The sequence below is a fragment of the Haliotis rufescens genome, unplaced genomic scaffold (genome assembly GCF_023055435.1).
Source record: "Haliotis rufescens isolate VD_foot unplaced genomic scaffold, xgHalRufe1.0.p SCAF_8, whole genome shotgun sequence".
Classification (NCBI taxonomy): domain Eukaryota; kingdom Metazoa; phylum Mollusca; class Gastropoda; order Lepetellida; family Haliotidae; genus Haliotis; species Haliotis rufescens.
In genome coordinates this window covers 33,952,539-33,972,348 of record NW_025964372.1, presented here as the reverse complement: position 1 = coordinate 33,972,348, position 19,810 = coordinate 33,952,539, and the positions used below count along the sequence as shown (strand labels likewise).

Below are 19,810 nucleotides of genomic sequence, written 5' to 3'. Positions count from 1 at the left end.
GGGTTACTTGACTGAACAGCTATATTGGAGTCAAAAAGAAGTTTTGTAGGGAAAAGCCCGCTTCATTCACATGATTGTGACAAACTCATTTTTCATTAATCTCCCACTGGGACGTCGTGCGAAGTTGTCTAGAAATCAGTCATGCAAGTGTCTTGCTTATATCGGAACAAAGGGGGTTGTCTCAAGAGAAGAGAGTAGATAATTCAGATTTCACCAAATTAGTTGTGTTATAACCGACCTACATAAGCGAATACATCGATGTACATTCAATTTATTTTAAATTTCAATAGCTTTATACAAATACACACTCAAACTGACAGGTTGTATTTATTTAGCTAGTCCATCATGGGTGGGTGATTTCAATTGTTGATAATGTCTTTCTGTATGCTCACAGCGTTCTTACTGTTGAGTGGTTTATAGATATACGATAAAATCAAGGGGTTATTCACGCAGGACTAACAACTAACAACAGACCTTGATGTATGTCTGTGTCCTGATACTTGCGTGAGATTGAAATGTCCTCACGTTTTTTCCTTTACGGCTGTATTTCAATAGGATCACAAACCTTCTGAATATACCGAATGCTGGCTGGCTGTACGATACTGGTGATACTGCTTGTATTCATGGGCTTGCGGTATGATACTGGTGATACTGTTTGAAATCATATCATGGCTGTATGATACTGGTCATACTGTTTGAATTCATATCCTGACTGGCATGATACTGGTGATACTGTTTTTGTTCATGGCCTGGGTGTATGACACTGGTGATATTGCTTGTATTCATGGGCTTGCGGTATGATGCTGGTGATTTTGTTTGTGTTCATGGCCTGGGTGTATGATACTGGTGATATTGCTTGTATTCATGGGCTTGCATCATGATACTGGTGATACTGTTTGTGTTCCTGGTCTGGCTGCATGATACTGGTGATACTGCTTGTATTCATGACCTGGCTGTATGATACTGGTGATATTGCTTGCGTTCATGGCCTGGTTGTATGATACTGTTGATAGTGCTTGTATTCATGGGCTTGCGGTATGATGCTCGTGATCATTCTTGTGTTCATGACCTGGCTGTATGATAGTGGTGATATTGCTTGCGTTCATGGCCTGGCTGTATGATACTTGTCATACTGCTTGTATTCATGGGCTTATAGTATGATTGCTGTGATACTGCTTTTATTCATGGACTGGCTGTACGATACTGGTGTGCTTGTGTTCATGGTACTCATGGTTCATGATATTTTTGGAATTCATGTCCTGGTTCTATGTCCTATGCTCTAGGACAATCCCCACAACAAGCACATGGTCATTGTCGAGCCTGGTGTCGACCCCGATGACGAGACTTGTCCCTTGAGCAACATATCAGATGTGTTTACCATAAGATGATTAAACTTGTAATTGCTACTATGGGTTAGACTGGTTGCTGATGCTTACTGAATTCTGCCTTTCTTTCCGTGAACAGCTAATGATGCAATGGCAGATCCTTCCCCTTTTCGGATACCTTACATTAAGGCTTACCACTCTCCCTTTTTCCAAAATTATGGATCAGCCGCTGAATGATGTAAAACTTGTGATATATTTGCAAATCTAATACTTTACTGTCTACAATGCTCATTATCTTCACATTTACATCTTTGCTAGCAGTCTTCTTTCCTGTAATTTTATCTGAGGTCCAAGATTATGTTCATTTCCATGTTTGTTGACTGTGACTGTGACTCCTCCAGGAGAGTTTCCGTGACATCAGTTCCTGGAAGAGTTGCCCCAGTCTCCCAACAAGCTGATGCAGTGAAGGCGAGGACTCCGCCACCATAGCTGAGAAGTACCTTTACCTGGAAGGGTCACACAACGCAGAGGTCAGCTGGAATTGCAGCAACAGAAAGGATGCAATAAAATGATACCTCTTTTTCTATTTTTTCATATTAATTGTTGCCAGTTGCTCCTCTTCCTCAACTAGCTGCTAGAGAGGTCTGCAGTGAAGGCCAAGACTCTCGCCGCCATAGGTGAGGAGTACCCCGACCTGGCAAGGTCACACAACGCAGAGGTCAGTTGGTAGTGCAGTCAGTGCAGCAGCAGAAAGGATGCAATAAAATAATACATCGTTTCTTATTTGTCCTAATAATTGTATCAATTTATTAAATGGCTAAGAATAACAATGCCAATGAGAGTTGCAAGGTATTTCACTAAAACCTATTGTTTATATGTCAGAAAATGATTAATTGCCAAATAATATCACCTTGTTTCCACATCTTTGGTTTCATGGCTTAATGTTGGCAAATGTGGACTGTCATCAATAATTCTTCAAACAATATCAACATTTCACTTAGCCGTGTCAGCTGTATTACCAATTTCATCACATAAAACAAGTCATCAAATTCTGCACATTATATAGCAACGAATAATCACTCTTTGAACAAAATATCTTCAAATGACATTTTAGGAGTTGTAGTATTAGACGACATATTTGACTGATGGATTTGAACTTGTTTATTTTTCAACTGCATCATTTCAGTACAGATGCTAGTACGAACCCATGAAGGAATTATTTTATGGGATTCTAATCTCCCTGATGAATTAATGTTGCTGAATAAAATTATGTTTATTGTGTTAAAATATGGATTTTGGGATTGTGATTAATATTTACCTACGTTCAGACGTATTTGAACATTATATTTTAACATGCATTCAAGCAATAATGTAAAACGACAGCCTCTTCCTCTGTATTGGTTATCCGTGAAATAAAAGTCACCTCCACACAGGCGAAACATTAGTACGTTAACATTATTCTTGTGCAGATTTGTAATTATTATTGATATTTGCTGCCAACTTTGGGCTGAATATCAGATTCAATGCAAATCTCGATATCCCCAATATCCTTATAAAAAGATAAGTCATTAATATGTTCTATAGAATAATTCTGCCATTTTGGTTTCAGATCTGTTTGAGATTGGCTCAAATCTGCATCAAGAATGACTACAGCCAGCCTTCATAGACATCAAGGCCTTCCTGCATAGACAAGGTAAGGAAAGCATGAATCATGCGCTTCACATTTTTAAAAACAGGGTTGTGCACCCACCCGACTCCCCACCTCTCCCAAGTATATTCCCAAGGGAAGGGAAGTAACTCTTGACATGTCATGTTGATCTGTTGGCTTCATCTGGATAGTGTTGGTAGACAGTATTACTTGACTTCAATAAAAAAAATTAAATATGGAAGTATTCACATAAAATTCAGTGTGCACTGTAGCGGATATACATGTAACAACAATAATAACTTCAAAGACAACTAATTTAATCATGAACGCACAAAACACTGTAGGCTCTGTAATAACATTGTTCAGCACAATAATGCAACACAAGCCCCTTTCATAATATTTTTAGCCAATGAGGTAAGAGTAGCCTGTAAGTGAGCGTACATGGCCCCTTTTATTCGCTTTATGGAAGCATGGATGCAAATACAAAATCCTTGTTTGCAAAGAGGCCCATAGAGTAATGTACCATCACATTATGAATAACTGAAGATGACGTCATCCATTGTTCAGGATGTCACAAAAAACGATAATGTGAGGAGGTTTTATAAGCTTTCTGATTGTAACAGAAGCGTATATTCATTGACACTTATGACTGTTCCAGGCAAACAGAAGTACACGCTGTCCATCTAATGAGGGGGTCGGATGCAGCTAAGACAGTTGCCTCCACCGTCTACGAGGAAACCAAAGATCAGCTACATGTGGAAGTCTCCAAATGCGTGGCTAAAGAAATAGGGCTGAAGAAATAACATATCACACCTGCTGCTGGTGTCACACACAGACCGAAGGAAGGACACAGTCAACATTCTTCAGTCATTCAGTGAGATTGTTTTGAGAGATAGTAGTACTCTATGCACAGAAATGTCACTTTGATAGAATGAAGAAGTTGAAATTGATGACAACTCTGTGTTCCTTGATACTACAGCTTCTGAATGCCCTTGAAGCTATTGATTGAAGAAGGAGGAAAATGATGAACTATCAGTGTGACTGGTTGATCCTCTAATGTCATGGGGGGAAGACGGTTGTGATAGTGCACTTATTCAGATGTCAGATTTATACTTTTATACATATTCATTCTTATCATATCACTTTTTTTATTTTTCTCTCGGAATATGTGATGATACTATCTGTCTACCATGATTTTATGATATTCTACCTTGATTTTAGGGTATATTTGAGTGGTCAGTGAGAGGGATCATGTCTCTGTACCTCTGACTTGAGAGCCTGTTTGCTGAGTAATAATATACACAAAGTTGCTCTTTGTTATGTTGACAACCACTTAATTCTTTAGGGGCGGTCGGGTAGCCTAGTGGTTAAAGCTTTCGCTCGTCAGGCCGAAGACCCGGGTTCTATTCCCGACATGGGTACAATGTGTTTAGCCCATTTCTTGTGTCCCCCGTCGTGATATTGCTGGAATATTGCTAAAAGTGGCGTAAAACCATACTCACTCACACTTTATTCTTTCCCAGCTTTTCAACTGACTTCCATGTTGAAGTAAGAAACTCTGTTATAAGGATCTAGGCAGTACGTTGCTCAGTGCATTCTATCGATCACAACTTTGCCAGAAGACACTGGTGGTCAGTTCAATCCCAGTCTGTGATATACGACACCTGACATGTTGTGATATGACAGACACACAAAGCTGTGTTAACAAGGCACTTGTGGAGTACACGATGCAACTGAAGATGAAACATTGTGAAGATACAATGTGTCTTTATACATATCCAGAAGGGCACGGGGAAGTAAAATCAGTTCATTCCCGGATTCACAAGTCCTGGATACGGAGTTATGGCCCTTGGTATGTAGCGACGGATACAGATGAACAGGGAAACATTGTTGGTCCCATTTGTAGAAAGGTTATTTTCCCAGACTCTTGTCTTGTTCCTGCTCTGACATTTTAACAAGTTCTCCTTATCCAGGACAAGTTGATGTTATTTTGTTATTTTGATATGTTTACGACATACTCAGGGTTTAACACAATGCATAGTCAAATTGTTGCCTTGAATGGATTCAAGTTTGTTATTTGTATATTTTTGTGCCTTTGATAATACAGTAAAGATATACAAATAAATAATTGTATTGAAATCGAAACATATCTGCCAAATTTCCCTCAAGGTATAAAAAAATAATTTTGTTATGAATTTATTTTTAAAGCACTGCATCAATTATACTGTCATACGCAATAGAGAGCAATGAAATGTATTTTTCTGAGACTAGGATTTTTTAGCAAGCTTAAACTATCAGGTAAGCAAACTTCATGTCACTTTAGAAAGAGTTTGCACTGAGATTACCTTTGACATTGTCTAATCAATAGTAATATGTGTATAACATTGGTGTCACTCATTATTAAAGTTCACTGCAACTGTCATGCTTTGGTGTTATCTTTTCTTATCAAATGTTGTCCTACATTGGTCAGATCTCTTTGTCATAGAACGGAGGCCAGGTTGTAGGTGCCTTGCATTAGACATATGGTTACTGCTCAACTTGAAATTAAGAAACTGAATTAAATCAGTGTGGCTCCAGGGTAATAGATCCCAGGCAAGACAGGCGACCAAGGGGATCGGGCAGTCAGGCTCGCTGACTTGATTGATGCATGTCATCGTATTCCAGTTGCATGGATCGGTGCTCGTGAAGTCAATCACTGGTTGTCTGGTCCAGACTCGATTATTTACAGACTGCTGTTATATAGGTGTACTATTGTGTCGTGTGACGTTAAACTACGAATAAACAAACACTCTCGGGTTTACCCCTCACATTAACGTGAAAAATGATCAATGCGGTGATAAACACCTCTCACTCACTGTGGAGAGTTTAGTGAACTTTCACCTGGACATTTCTTACTGGACGGGGTCAAGTGAGTTAATTGTTTTTCACCGCTATGAAGTGTTTTTCAACTAAACAACAGTGTGTGTGTTAATATGGGAGACATGTCCAACAATGTGCAGGTCTTAAGAGGTTTGACCACCATGGTGAAAACTAGGAGCATGAGTGCAGTGGGGACAACCCAATAACCATAATCGGGGACATCTTGGATTCGAACCCATACTCACAGGATCCTGGCACACATAAGCGTTGCAAACACTCTGCCACAATTATGCTCTACACTATTCTCTATTGTGAGGGTAGCATATCAAGAAACCAGGTGTTGATGTTATTCGAAATCCCTGAGGCACAGCCAACACGCCTGGATAGGGACCGTTTCCTCATCCTCCATGTCCACATGAAACCCGTCCTTACTCTGAGGGAGACCCTATAGAGGTGTCCTTGTCTCATGGGAGGAGTGACTTTGCAGTGGCATGTATGAGTGTTCGCTTGCAAGATGGTACGGACTCCACACTATATTGTGTAGGCGTCATAGTACTTGCTGCACTTTTTTGTCTGAGTAGGGTATACATGCTGATCTGCGGCATGGTATCTCACACGCACGCACGCACGCACGCACGCACGCACGCACACACGTTCGCACACACACACACACACACGGCGCGGCGTTGAACCCCATTTCAACACACCTCCCCTTGTTTGGTCAGGCCTTCTGGCTGGGCTGATTGCTGCTCTCAAGTACCCCGTTGACGAGTATAGTTGCATATATTTTCAGTCACTAGTTTGCATAATCTAGACTAAAACGCCATGACGAATGGCACGGGTTTGGTGCTGACGAACAAAGAAAGATAATCATGGCAAATCGGGATTCAAACCAACGTTTCTGGCACACCAGGGACACACACATGCAGAGCAAATTCCGGGCCTGAGATAACTGGGCCATCAGTGCCCCCTAACCCGATTATATGTTTTGTTATGTTCTCTAAACCGAAGTTGATTTTTCCCATTAGGCGACAGCAACGAATACATCTGTAGCCTCTAAAAACAAACACACTCTCGTGAAGATCCGGGTTGGAATTGATCTGCAAAAACCCACGTGTGTCCTAAGAGGCGACTCTTGTGGCGTCATCGGACTGTCAGTCATGCTGACTTGGTTGATGCATGTCATCTAACCAAATTGCGTAGATCCATGTTCATGGTGTCACTAACTGGATTATCTGATGCACACTCCAGTGCGGAGTTCAACAACAAACAAACAGAAACAGCCGTACAAAAAGACATGCTTCATTGTTATACACTTTGAGTGAAACAACAAATAATCAACATGAATGGGGAAACGGTCGCATTCCGTGTCAAATCCACAGCAAATGTACATCAGTGTCCAGAGGTTTAGGCCAAATCACAACTTTCGATCTTCAAGCTCTTGTGTCTTGGAGAATCTGAAATATAAACAACCTGTCAAATATGCAACATTTATGACAACTAGAAAACGGGATATTGATCAACCGATAATTGAATTTAAAAACTCAAATTTGAATCGTTCTACGATAGACGTGAAGTTTGCCATCAGCACGGGTTTGGTGCTGACAAACTTAGGTACATAATCAGACCGAACGGGGATTCGAAACCCATGGTTAAAGGTTTCTGGTACACAGTGGAACACATCTGCATAGCGAATTCCAACGGCTTAGACGACTGGGCCACCTGTGTCCCTCTTACCCGATTATATGTAATAAATCACTTCGTTATAACCGTAGTTAATTCATTCCATTTGACGACAGCAGTAAATACATCTGTAGGCCCTAGAAACAAACATACCCCAAGTGTAGATCCGGGATAGAATGGATCTTCAGCAGACCATGCTTGTCGTAAAAGGCGACGGGTGGTTAGGCTCGCTGACTGCAATCACTGGATTGTCTTGTCGCATGCGGCGTTAAACAACAAACAAGCAAACAATTTAACAAACATGACATAGAAATGCATCATTAGTGTACGCTTTGATCAAAACTACAAACAATGAGCATGGAAGGGGAAACAATCACATTCCTCGAGATACCATTCACATCGTCCACACAAGTGTACATCAGTGTCCAGAGGTTAAGCCATTTAACAAATTTCGAACTTCAAGCTCATATGTCTTGGAGATATTAAAATATCTACACAATGTTAACCATATAGCAATGACTACAAGAGAAGGGGACTTTGATCAACAGATAACTGAATTAATATATTGAACATTTGAATCCTCGTCGTTAAGTGAAGTTACTGCTGAACATGGCCCATAATGTCTAAACAAACAATTTACTGCCATGTCCCCTTTAACTCCGTCCATATACGTTGTCCATATGTCTATACCTCTGGGAAAATGTTAAGCCTGTTAAGTGTCCCATAACAATAGTTATATGACTACCCATTCACCCTTCTGCTTCACGGTACGAATCATCATGCAGTCATCTGGAGAAGCATGCATTGCATTGTCCTATAAGCAGATATCAGCATCAAAAGGTGATCAATATCACATTATGAGTACATTCTAAACATGGAGATCTATCAAACTGATGTCATGAATTAAATCCAAGCAGTCCACAATTCATTTCAAATTAATTGTTTGTATAATATCAACAGCCCTTACAATCTATCACTAGTCTCGGACCAGCAGACAATTGGCCATGTCGAACCGACATAACTCCCAACCAATCACCCGTTAATACGAGTATTTCATCACCTGATATTAAAGGGTTCTAATGTACCGTACTGTAAGTCTATACTTTATATGTAACTGTCACATTATTATATATGATTTGATGTCTGATTGCAATATTGAATATACGAGTCAGATTATTATAATAATGTAAACGGTCGGAATGATACCAACACATTATGCTTATAAAGGATATACTATAAGTTTACTAAATCATATTACCTTTGCAGCAACACCTGTACATTCTAAAGGACAAGATGGTTGTTGAGTTGAATAGAATTAATGTTAAAATGTCAATATTATCAATTTGAATGATTATTGGAAATAGTTCAACAAAAAAAGTATTTTCCTTAATCAAGCTATTCACATGTAATATAAGGAAAATATGACATGGTTTTGTACAGCAAACACGATATACGATTGACATATTTCTTAAATGTGCATAGTCAACATTTATGAATGATAAGAAAAGTGAGGTTACAAATAATAAATAAAGCAGAGAGATTAAGGGCGACAAATGTTGGAAGTTGACAATTGATTATTGAAGGCACACATTCTCTTTCATCACTTCACACACATTCAGTCATGATGCCCTCTCAATGTTATTGACATGTGAACATTCAAAATGAGAGGAAGACATTCTATGTGTCAAGAACACTCACAATGACTGCAGTTTGGTGGTATAGTAATTGTACATGAATTGTCTTACCTACTCCTTAATTATTAGAGTAGTTGACAAATATCATAATGGAGACGTGCATGTCTCAGATCATTTTTCTGCTGGTAGACTGTTTCTCTACTGCATTTCAAACTGCATATGTAATCACACAAATATATTCTTCGAAAATAAAGAATAGTACAGACGTCAATGTAAGGCACATTAATTTAAACAAAACATCGCAAATGATGTATTTCATATATTTTTGTAAACAAAGAGGCTTTTACAAGAAAAAATAGTGTTTTAGTATAAAAGATGAGGGGGGTAAAACTAATGAAACAAAAATATACGATATATGCAAAAACAAATATGGGGATACTTTATACAGGTGGGGGCGGGAATTACATAAATGTCCGCCGATTTAATCTTCTTGGGGCGAGCCTGTACCAATAAAATTTGTCCGGGGGAGGGTCGGGGGGAGGTGGTCGCTGTGTGGCGGTGGGTGTTATTTTGCGACACTGGGACAGAAATTGCTAATGTGTCGTTTCTCAACACCAGCTGCGGTTTTCTAAATTTAGATGTGACATACTGTTTCCGGTTCCAAATTCAATACAGGGATAAATATACAAATAACACAGCTCTACACTGTAAACACGGCATGTGCATACTGAAATTAGATTCTTTCCCAAATACAGGGTGTCGTTCAACTTACCTGCATCAGCACCTGTAGTTGGTGGATCAGTAGGGAAACGATAGCCTCCATTAACAATGTCGATGGAAAACCCATATACAGCGAATCTGCTGGCAGAGCGGACGATGTATCTGCTGGGTGAACAATTTCTTCCCGCTTTGTAATCACTACTGGGGATGTCCACCCAGTCCAGTGTAACAGGGACCATATCACCAGTAAACACTTCAATATCTGTTACATGTTGTTTAGTCAGTATGTTTATACACTCTGCATCAGGAATCAATGCACTGTGCACGAAATATGTAACTGGAACTACAACAACAAACCCATCATAATATTCATATCGGCTGTTTCTACACAGGGTTGCCATGACAGGCCGTGTGGCATTAAGATATAGACTCTCATTATAGGCGAGGTATTGGCGATATACACGGCTGTCACCCAGAGAGAATGTAGATCCATTGTTCAACATAAGTTCAGTGTCGCTCTGGTCACTAATAACTTGTAGCTGGTATGTCGAGTTCCTAAAAAGGGAGTGGTCACCTGTATGCATAACATACTCCGTCCCATGATGTCGTACAGGTAATAGTTGCGTCACGGCCTCGAAGTAATCGCCTAGCATTGTCCCAATGAACACAGCTACAGTGTTTGTTGTGTTGATAACAGTTCCAGTCAGGTCATAGTCACTCTTCATCGTGAAGGTCTGATACTCATCTAGAGTCACGTGTATCGTGTCTCCGTCGTTGTAGGTCATGTTGTCATAGGTGACGTTCCCGTCCAGCATCAGCGTGATGTCCACGTCCGTCTTGTGGTTGTGGTTGGCTATCACTAACATCACCTGTGTCTGGTTTCCCAGACAGGTGGATACTACATACCTGGAACCTAGGGCAGAGATCGGGAGGGGTGAAAAGAGGCCAAATCCACAGTTTCCTTGAACGCCTGTGTCCTTACCAAAGACATGGATTACGTAAGCCTTGTTTTCCACACCAACCGTCACCCCCAATGACGATTCTATGTCAGCATAAGTGACCCCGTATGGTGTTACAGTCCTTGTGTCGTTATATCCCAGCTGTGGATAATCAACCAGAAAGGATCCCCCTGTTTCCCCAGCTGCCACTGCAAGTGCATAACGAGCCGCCTCGTTTTTCTGAATGTATACCAGGAGGTAGCCTACACCTGGAAAAAGTATACACAGTTTGTTAGTAGTGTTTTAGAATGGACAATACCGGTACAAGCTAGCTTCTGACAATTGATAGTTTCAACGCATCACTCGACTATGCAGTGTGTGCCATGGGTTGACATGCATGACTCTGATGTTATAAACCAAATATGTGTTAATGTGACTGCTGTCCAAAGTCATTAAATCGATCGCCAAAGGACAATAGTCACTCTATCATGATTTCTTTTATATGTAAAAGACACTCATCGATCTGGTTCCAAATAACAACATCGATGAAAATAGATATAACGTGAGAACAAGCAAATTAAACGTTATTTTACACACTTACAAAAATCAAGTCGGCCTGTAAATATACGATCTAACAAACAACTACAACAGCAGCGTGAATAACAGCCTACTCGCACGTTCCTTGTCAATCGCAGCGTTTTGTTCATCACTTCCTCAGTAAGTCAGTGACGGTGTAACTATAGGGCATTCCCACGCTGAGGTAGTTGTCACTCGTTTGGATTGACTATTTGTTTTACAGCCATACAGTTGGTCGTTATATGACTGTCAGTATAAAAATGTTGTCACATCTGCCGAATGGAAGTGTAGGAAAAAGTTAATATAAAATCATAAGTATGTGCATGTGTGCTGCTGTGTACATGAATATGTCCTAGTGGTATAAGCAATGTCCTCATAATGAGAGAGTCGCCATTTCGAAAGAAATGTTGAGCACCACCCCTTCTTTATGTTCCTATTGACCTTTTTCACACTTCGCTACTTCCGGTTTGAAAGCGAGGCTTGGAGAGCAGAAGGTGAAGGCTGGATAGCACATGAAACACATGGAGATGTCAACAAGGCATGCAATCGGGACAAACTGTGACAATTTAACCATCCCGGTACATTTATCGTAAGTATTGAACATTATTCTTATTAACAAACTATTCTACTGTTATCTGGTCTCCTTACCGATATAAATTTGAGTCTGGCCGTTCTGTTGTGATTTCAATTTAAAATATCCATGACCACCTGGTAACTCCCAGTGCAGTTTATGGTAGCTGAACAGACTTAATACAAATTCTACTGAAATCTTGTAAAAAATAATTCATTGTTTACACACCATTAAGCCAAACTATTTATTGTGAGTTTAAATAACTTTGCGGGTTGTATTTAAAGTCGAAATATTGACCTTTTGACCATATCTAGATATATGTCAGAAACTAACTAAATTGATATGTTGATATAATGTATCAAATTGTAACCTACTGAGAATTTACAATCGTAAAAAATCAGAAGTTTGCATCAGTTGTGTATTTGATGTAAATTGTAATGGACTCAAATGCATTCCAATAAAATATTAGACCTCTTGATCTACTTGTGCTGTTGGGATTGTGAACAGTTGTTATTTTGATTGTCAATGTTGACAGATTAGATAGCATGAGGTGTAATATTTCAACTGAATTATTACATAAAGGGTGTGTAAATATTTAAAGTAAAGTACAGTTTGATCTGCAATTTTGGTAACAATTAATATTTCTACCAAAATGATATTTACTTTACTGTACCAATTTAATCATGTCATGAAATGATCAAAAACCCAACTAATAATGTCCAGTAAATGTTCAATCTACATGTGATCTTTATATAATTTACAGAAACAGATAACTCTTTAACAGTTTGTATTCAAATATTTCAAATGCATAAATTGATATTGACATTACTAAAAACTTAAAGTATAAAAAGAATTATTTTTAATTCCCATGCGTATTGCAATCATAACTCATTTATTCCCTTTGTTTAATTGTGAAACCCATCTGGTTTTATGTCCACAAACATGTTTTGAAACTTTTAAAACAAAAAGATATTTTTGGGTGCAAGCAATTGCCATGTATTATTGATTATTAATCATATCAATTTATATATAAGAATATAGTTGTGCTTACTGTGTCATTTTGCAATAATTATATTGTTATGATGTAATATTTTACTAAATTTAACAATCTTTAGAACTTTAGTTTATTTCAATCACGTCAAGTGGTGTGATCATTTTGATATTTTTTTATAATTCAATCAAAACGAGAAAAATAAAAAAATATAAATACATAGAAGAAATTTGTTTTCCTTGTCAAATTACGATGATAGCATGAATTTATCTCATGCTCCTTGTATAGCATGCTCCTTGTGAAAATTCATTCCATTTCCTCTTCGAATGTACCTTATATGATGATTTTAGGGAGACATTACTGACAGCTATCGATAATCTTGGAGGACAAAATACTGAGAAGGTGAATATGCATTGTTTATAAAAAATGTTATTGAAGTAGGAATATTATTACAATATAATAGAATTATTCATTTCAGGCCAGCGAGTCAACACAATGAAGTACTAGTATCCCGTGACGGATGTCTGGAGGAGCTTTCTGCAGACAGTAACACAATGGTTACAATGTGCGTCCTGTCAAAGGACGAGGAAGTGAAAAGCCATATCCATTCAATCAACAAATGTGGTTCCTGTCACATTTCTCTTAAATAGGACGAGGAACTGAAAAGCCTTATTCACTCACAAATGAACATGGCCAATATTTATCAGACACTGAAAAAGCACATTGTACCATTTGTTTACAAGCAAGAAAATTATTTTCTCCTGGAATTTAATTAGGTGCTTTTGACTGACAAAGACACCCAGTCCATGTTAAGTTTTGAAAACTTATATTGTGAGAAATAAAGATATGAAAATTTTTGTTTGTTTTTCTTTGTAAAATATGAGAAATCCAGATTGTTCCATCAACATAATTTGTACCGATACATATATTTTATCTTGGCTTGATTACCAATTGAAGTTGATTCCTTTTTATCTTTTGTTATTTTATCTGTACTCATATCTGATCAAGACATTTTCAAACTATTCAGGATAAATGTATTAGTAGCTTTCTTTTGATATACAATTACCTTTCATCATACAGGATTAGGTGAGGGTGTTCAAGAAGTTGGTAGTTGTATCAATTCTTATATTTCTTCAATTTCATGCATTATTTATATTTATCAATTTTTAGTTTCCTTTTAACTTATTTTAAACAGTTCACACATTATTACTTTTGTAGTGCACGGTGCAATCTCAATCGGCAATAATCAGTTAAGTAAATGATGTTTGAAGAACAAGTAAAGTATCCTCTGTCATTGTACACACTGAATATGGTTATCGCCCCTTCTGAATATTTATTTTGACACACGAATTATTTTCATAATTAACATTGTAATATGTTAAAATGAAAATCATAGCAGAAAAAGTGTCTTTTGTCAACTGGACTCATGGCAAAACGATAGTGCGTTGTGCAGCAAACACCACTATGAAACGTGAAATAAACATGATCTCAATCTTGATCTAGAGTTTGCCAAGCCACGCATTGACAGCAATTTTGCAAAAGTACACTGACGTGTTTCATGTTATGCGGTTTATTTACTATAGAAAACTTCTGTCATTGAATGTACTGTCACATTGTACCTATATGCCGACGAGGTTATGATAAAACAATCTATTTCTGAAATACGTATCTCGAAATGCACCTTTCGATTCACTTCCGGGATCCTGACAGCAAAATGCTAATTCCAGTGTATAACAGGCATATTTTAGTTGGACCTCATGATTTAATGTGAAATATCTTCTGTATTATATACAGAGGATACCATTTTTTGTTTGTTTGAAATGTCCATCAGTGAAATGCACAACATGCTGTCTATTCCCTATGAGCTGATGCGACTCTCACTGCATGGAGCTATGCTCTCCAAGCCTCGTTTTCGATCCAAGATGGCGAAAGTGTGAAAAAGGTCAATACCCAGACCTTCCTTGTATCTCTGTACATGTAACGTTGATGTCTGATTATTGTCTAAGATACCACCGATATCTGTTGAAAATTTGGCAGAATAGTGTGTGTTTCTCAAGATCGTCACGAGTTCTGAGTCATATGATATGATGCAAAGCTTTAGAAGGATATTCAAAAATCAATTGCTATGCATGTCATAATGGAAAAAAAGGCAAGTATGTCAAGTGATTTTAATTACATTTCATTTCATATGGAATGTACTGACTCCGAGCCGACCATTCTCTGTTTTATCCCCATCATGCCGAGCTCAAGGCAAGGAAACAACACGTACCATCCTTCAAGTACCGTGACAAGGTTTGACGCGACCAGGGGATGGAACCACCGAACTTTTGCTCTCCGGGCAAACGCTATAACCCCTACACCATGGAGACGGACGCACCCCAGAGCACACTAGATAAGACACCAAACCGACATCAAACGAGTAAGTTGACAACATAACCAAAACCATAAACAGCAAAACGGTAATCCATAAACTGTGATCAAAGACAATGTATACAATTTAACAAAACTCAATTGTTAGATATATTCAGATATTATTAACCATTTTATATGTTATGATTCTTTTAATATTATATTTTAGGATTACAACTTTGAAATACATATTTGTTATTCCTTATATTGTATATACTTGCATCACATCGGGCTTTCCTCCAACATCAAGCTGACATGCCATGATAGAACTGAAATACTGCTCACAGCGGCTTTAAACAAATCTCGCATACTCAAAGATAGTTTGTCTATACTTATACCCTCAGGGTATTCTTGTCCGCCAGTCCGGGTGTTGGTAGATACAGGTGTGGGTAGTGTCGTTGCACCTGCGGCAGTTGAGGCCGGGATTTGTGTCGTCGGTGTTGCTGAACCTAAACAGAAACTAGGTTTAACTCTTAGATACTCTTTTCAGAGTTGCTTTCAAAATTCTTCTTAGCATGAAAACAGATGATATTGATGTCGTATAGCTTCGTATTAATTTCAACACTATTCTACATTCGACAGCTTGCGAACTTTCGGAAAATCTACATCCTGTCCGATTCACTCATGCGTACACACACACACACACACACACACACACACACACACACACACACACACACACACACACACACACACACACACACACACACACACACATACATACATACAATACATGCGAAACCGCATTATCGGGTGTTCGGGAAGGGAGCTAACTCCATTTGCCTAATCGAAAGTTCGAGGTGGGCCCACATTCGAAACTAAACGCCCTTGTTGTTGAGAATATGTTCTACGTAAACAAACCTGCATTACGAACTGCTTTTTTGTCTATTTAAAATAAGTATTATGACTTATAATTGGATTAGAATGTACAAATGCGATGGGGCTATTAATATTCATGAGTTATTCCTTTTATGGAACAGTTCTCGGAAAAGGTTGAGGCTTGTATCATGTCCGAGATCAAACGAAGTGTAGACATGCTTTCAGGCTTATATCACCACCAAAACGTATGATTAGATTGGTGTGTTATACTGGAAAAAGTGGAATGAGTGGTATTGCCTACGTGAATTTAATTTGAAGAGGACTAAGTTTCTTGCTTTGTAACTATTTTTGCAAAACTAGTGTGGTCAGCTATGGTGACGTTATTCAAACTTCAAAGACTGTGTTTGCCTTTTGTGGAATTAACGTCACACTAAATGATTTATAAAGATATTTCCCATCACTATTACAAAATGAGAATAATATATGATGTCACATACCCATGCAAAGTAATGACAAATGTGAGCCCACTAGCCTAAATGTCAACCAAATGAAGCCCAGCGATTTACAATGTGGGCCCACCTGTTTCGACATTTTAGAAAATGGTTATAAGTAAGCCAAGCTAATGAAGCTTAGTGATTTATAAATGTGGTCCCTCCTGTTGCAATCACAATGACGGAAGAACGTCTTCCAACTAGGCGATATACAAACGTGGGCCCACTTGTTTCGATCACCATATATGACGGGACTCGTAAGTAGAATTTCGCGATTAATACATATGGTCCCTCCTGTTGCAATCAACATGATGGAAGAACGTCTGCCAACATTTAGGAATTGATTATCAGAACTAACGAAACAACCTATCGAAGCTAGGCGATATAGAAATGTGGGCCCACTTGTTTCGATCACCATAGATGACGGGAAAAATGTGGGCCCTCATTATAGAAAATGGTTATCAGCACTAAACCAATGGAAACAAATATATAATGAATTCAAACATTTAATTAAGAATACGTTTTACCTTAGGGATAAGCTGGGCATTTATGAGCTGGACCAAATACGAAAACAACGGAGATAGCTCCCGTTTGAAATCAGAGTGACCTCCCTTTCCCAATATGAACCATTGATAACGCGGTTTCGCCCACACACACACACACACACACACACACACACACACACACACACACACACACATACATACATACATACATTGAACCTTCTCTGGGGTTACTATGACACAGGGGAACTCAGGCGTACAGTAGAGGACATAACAACATGTACAGACAAATGTTCCCATTGTCCTCCCCATCCCCCGCGTATTAACCTTGAAGTTCAAGCTACCCCGGGGAGGAGTTGAATCAACTACGTAAAATAACAGATGCGCTTGAAAGGAATTTGATAGTGGGGACATGCCGCATGGGTAAATGTCTTGTTGAAAAGAAAGAGAATGCAAGACATGTTAACAAGGCAGTTCACTGCATCATGTCCAGTGGAGTTTCATTTTCTGTTTGGGAAAAGAGATAGAACAGAAAACTGAATTGGAAAAGTCTCTGGGTACAGGAAAAGAAAAAAAGCTTTTGAATAATTTACCTCTAAAGCTTAGAGGCTAGTTAAATCCTGACACCTAGAACATCATCATCAATCTTTGTCAAACCTTTCAGAAATCTATTTCAAAATATGTACTCCGGGTACCTTTGCAATGGATGTATCTGAATTGACTCAAAGTTGGGTTCAGTTATTCATTTCAAATGGCTGTAAAATGAATTTGTAACTAAAGATTTATTTATTCGGTTCGGTTTACCACGCCATTGGTCTTGTTGCTCGCTATGGCTCTGTCCGTGAATCAGTTGTCAGGCACTTGAAAAAACTAATAATGCAATAATAATATTAATACTACACAATCAATAATCAAATAAATTTGATGCAAATAATGAGTCACTGAAAGTATGGAAACAAATGGTGAACCATAGCGATCGAAACTGAGATCTAGACACACCGAGAGGAAGCCTGAGTTTCGGCACGAAACGATAAATGCAGTGGGACAGAAAAAGTGATAACCAAAGAAATTAAATCTCAACCAACCCGAGATGTCAACTTGGGTGAACTGTCAGTTTCGGGCTCTGTGAATTCTAACAAACTCATTATGTGACAACTAAGTCCACTTCAAGGCCCAAACTTCTGGAGAGGGCAAGAAAACGTAACTGATTTTTGTAGGTCTGTCTAATATAAGTGTTTAGGACATGCCGAGTACGGCGTTAAACAACAAACAAACAAACAAACAAAACATCATTGTGTTAACGTTTAGCATAATGTAATAGAATATTAATATTTTTATGTAAATAAGTTAACCACAGTACAAAACTCTATTAAGTTTGTCAGCTGATTTTTCGGCTTGTAAGGTGCTTGTATGATTATTTTATGTAAATCATCTCTCCTTGTATTTGTTTTTTACAAACAGGTTATATACCTGAAATGATTTCTCATTTTATTTAACATTCTAATTATACAACTATACGTGATGAGGACATCAAAGTATTACATACCAAATTATACCTTCATAATAATAATACATAAAACAAAAAAATACAAATAAAATAATAAAAAACAACGTTGATTTAGTTCTCTAAACAATCTACAGAGTATATATCTAAACGTGGGTTCGTACGTTGAATGTCCAGCACAAGGATCGTCCTGTTATCAAACACTAATTAACACCCCCCACCCCGGCCCCCCTCCCACCCCCCACCAGCACCACCACCCCACACACCCACACCACACACCACCCCCATCCCCCACTAATTTACTGCTATTGATACTGCGGGAGTTCATGCTTAAGCCTACCAGAATGTGTTCAGTACAACAAATTAAAACGTACCGTCAACGATTCCAAGGGACACCAGGAGTAGCGCCACCTCCATGAAACGCCCCATTGTCACAGAGCTCAGCCTGTACCGCACAGAGCTGTGACTACGCTCTGTCTGGCAGGGTGGTTGCAGATAACCTGTTATGTATGCACCACGTCAACGTCAACGCAAGCAACAACAAATGAAATTGTGTCATTGATTTTTTCAATAATATACATTGTACATTGTCAGCATGAACAGGCAAAGGATGTATTTACTGCCATTATAAAAAAAAAACATAAAGTAAAGTGTGTGAATCCATTTTGGGAACTAAACAATCCCTTTATTATCTTCTGGGCGGCGTGCAGATAGAGTAATGGAGTAGAGTAAGAGTTTTTCCTGTGCAAATACTCATGTGTACTCAAAGTGATCTAAATAGCTTAGTGACAACTGCTTGTGTTGATGGCCTGGGTGTGTGATTCGGGTGATACTGGTCGTATTGATGGCCTGGTTGTATGATACTTGTGATACTGCTTGTGTTGATGGCCTGGGTTTATGATACTGGTGATACTGCTTGTGTTGATGGCCTGGGTGTGTGATTCGGGTGATACTGGTCGTATTGATGGCCTGGGTGTATGATACTTGTGATTCTGCTTGTGTTGATGGCCTGGGTTTATGATACTGGTGATACTGCTCGTGTTGATGGCCTGGGTGTGTGATTCGGGTGATACTGGTCGTGTTGATGGCCTGGGTGTATGATACTTGTGATTCTGCTTGTGTTGATGGCCTGGGTGTAT

At 38.7% G+C, this 19,810-nt stretch overlaps 1 protein-coding gene across 1 annotated transcript in view; it reads right to left on the bottom strand.

Moving 5' to 3' along the window:
• The window catches only part of LOC124120969, a 260,732-nt gene extending 241,534 nt beyond the window's left edge, over positions 1-19,198 (bottom strand). Inside the window, exons 1-2 of the mRNA XM_048389199.1 lie at positions 19,046-19,198; positions 15,693-15,803 (exon numbers count right to left, since the gene is read on the bottom strand). Coding sequence (XP_048245156.1) covers positions 15,693-15,803; positions 19,046-19,100 — 166 coding nt within the window. The 5' untranslated portion in view covers positions 19,101-19,198. The remainder of the gene's footprint in view (positions 1-15,692; positions 15,804-19,045) is intronic.
• Positions 19,199-19,810: the final 612 nt, after the last annotated feature.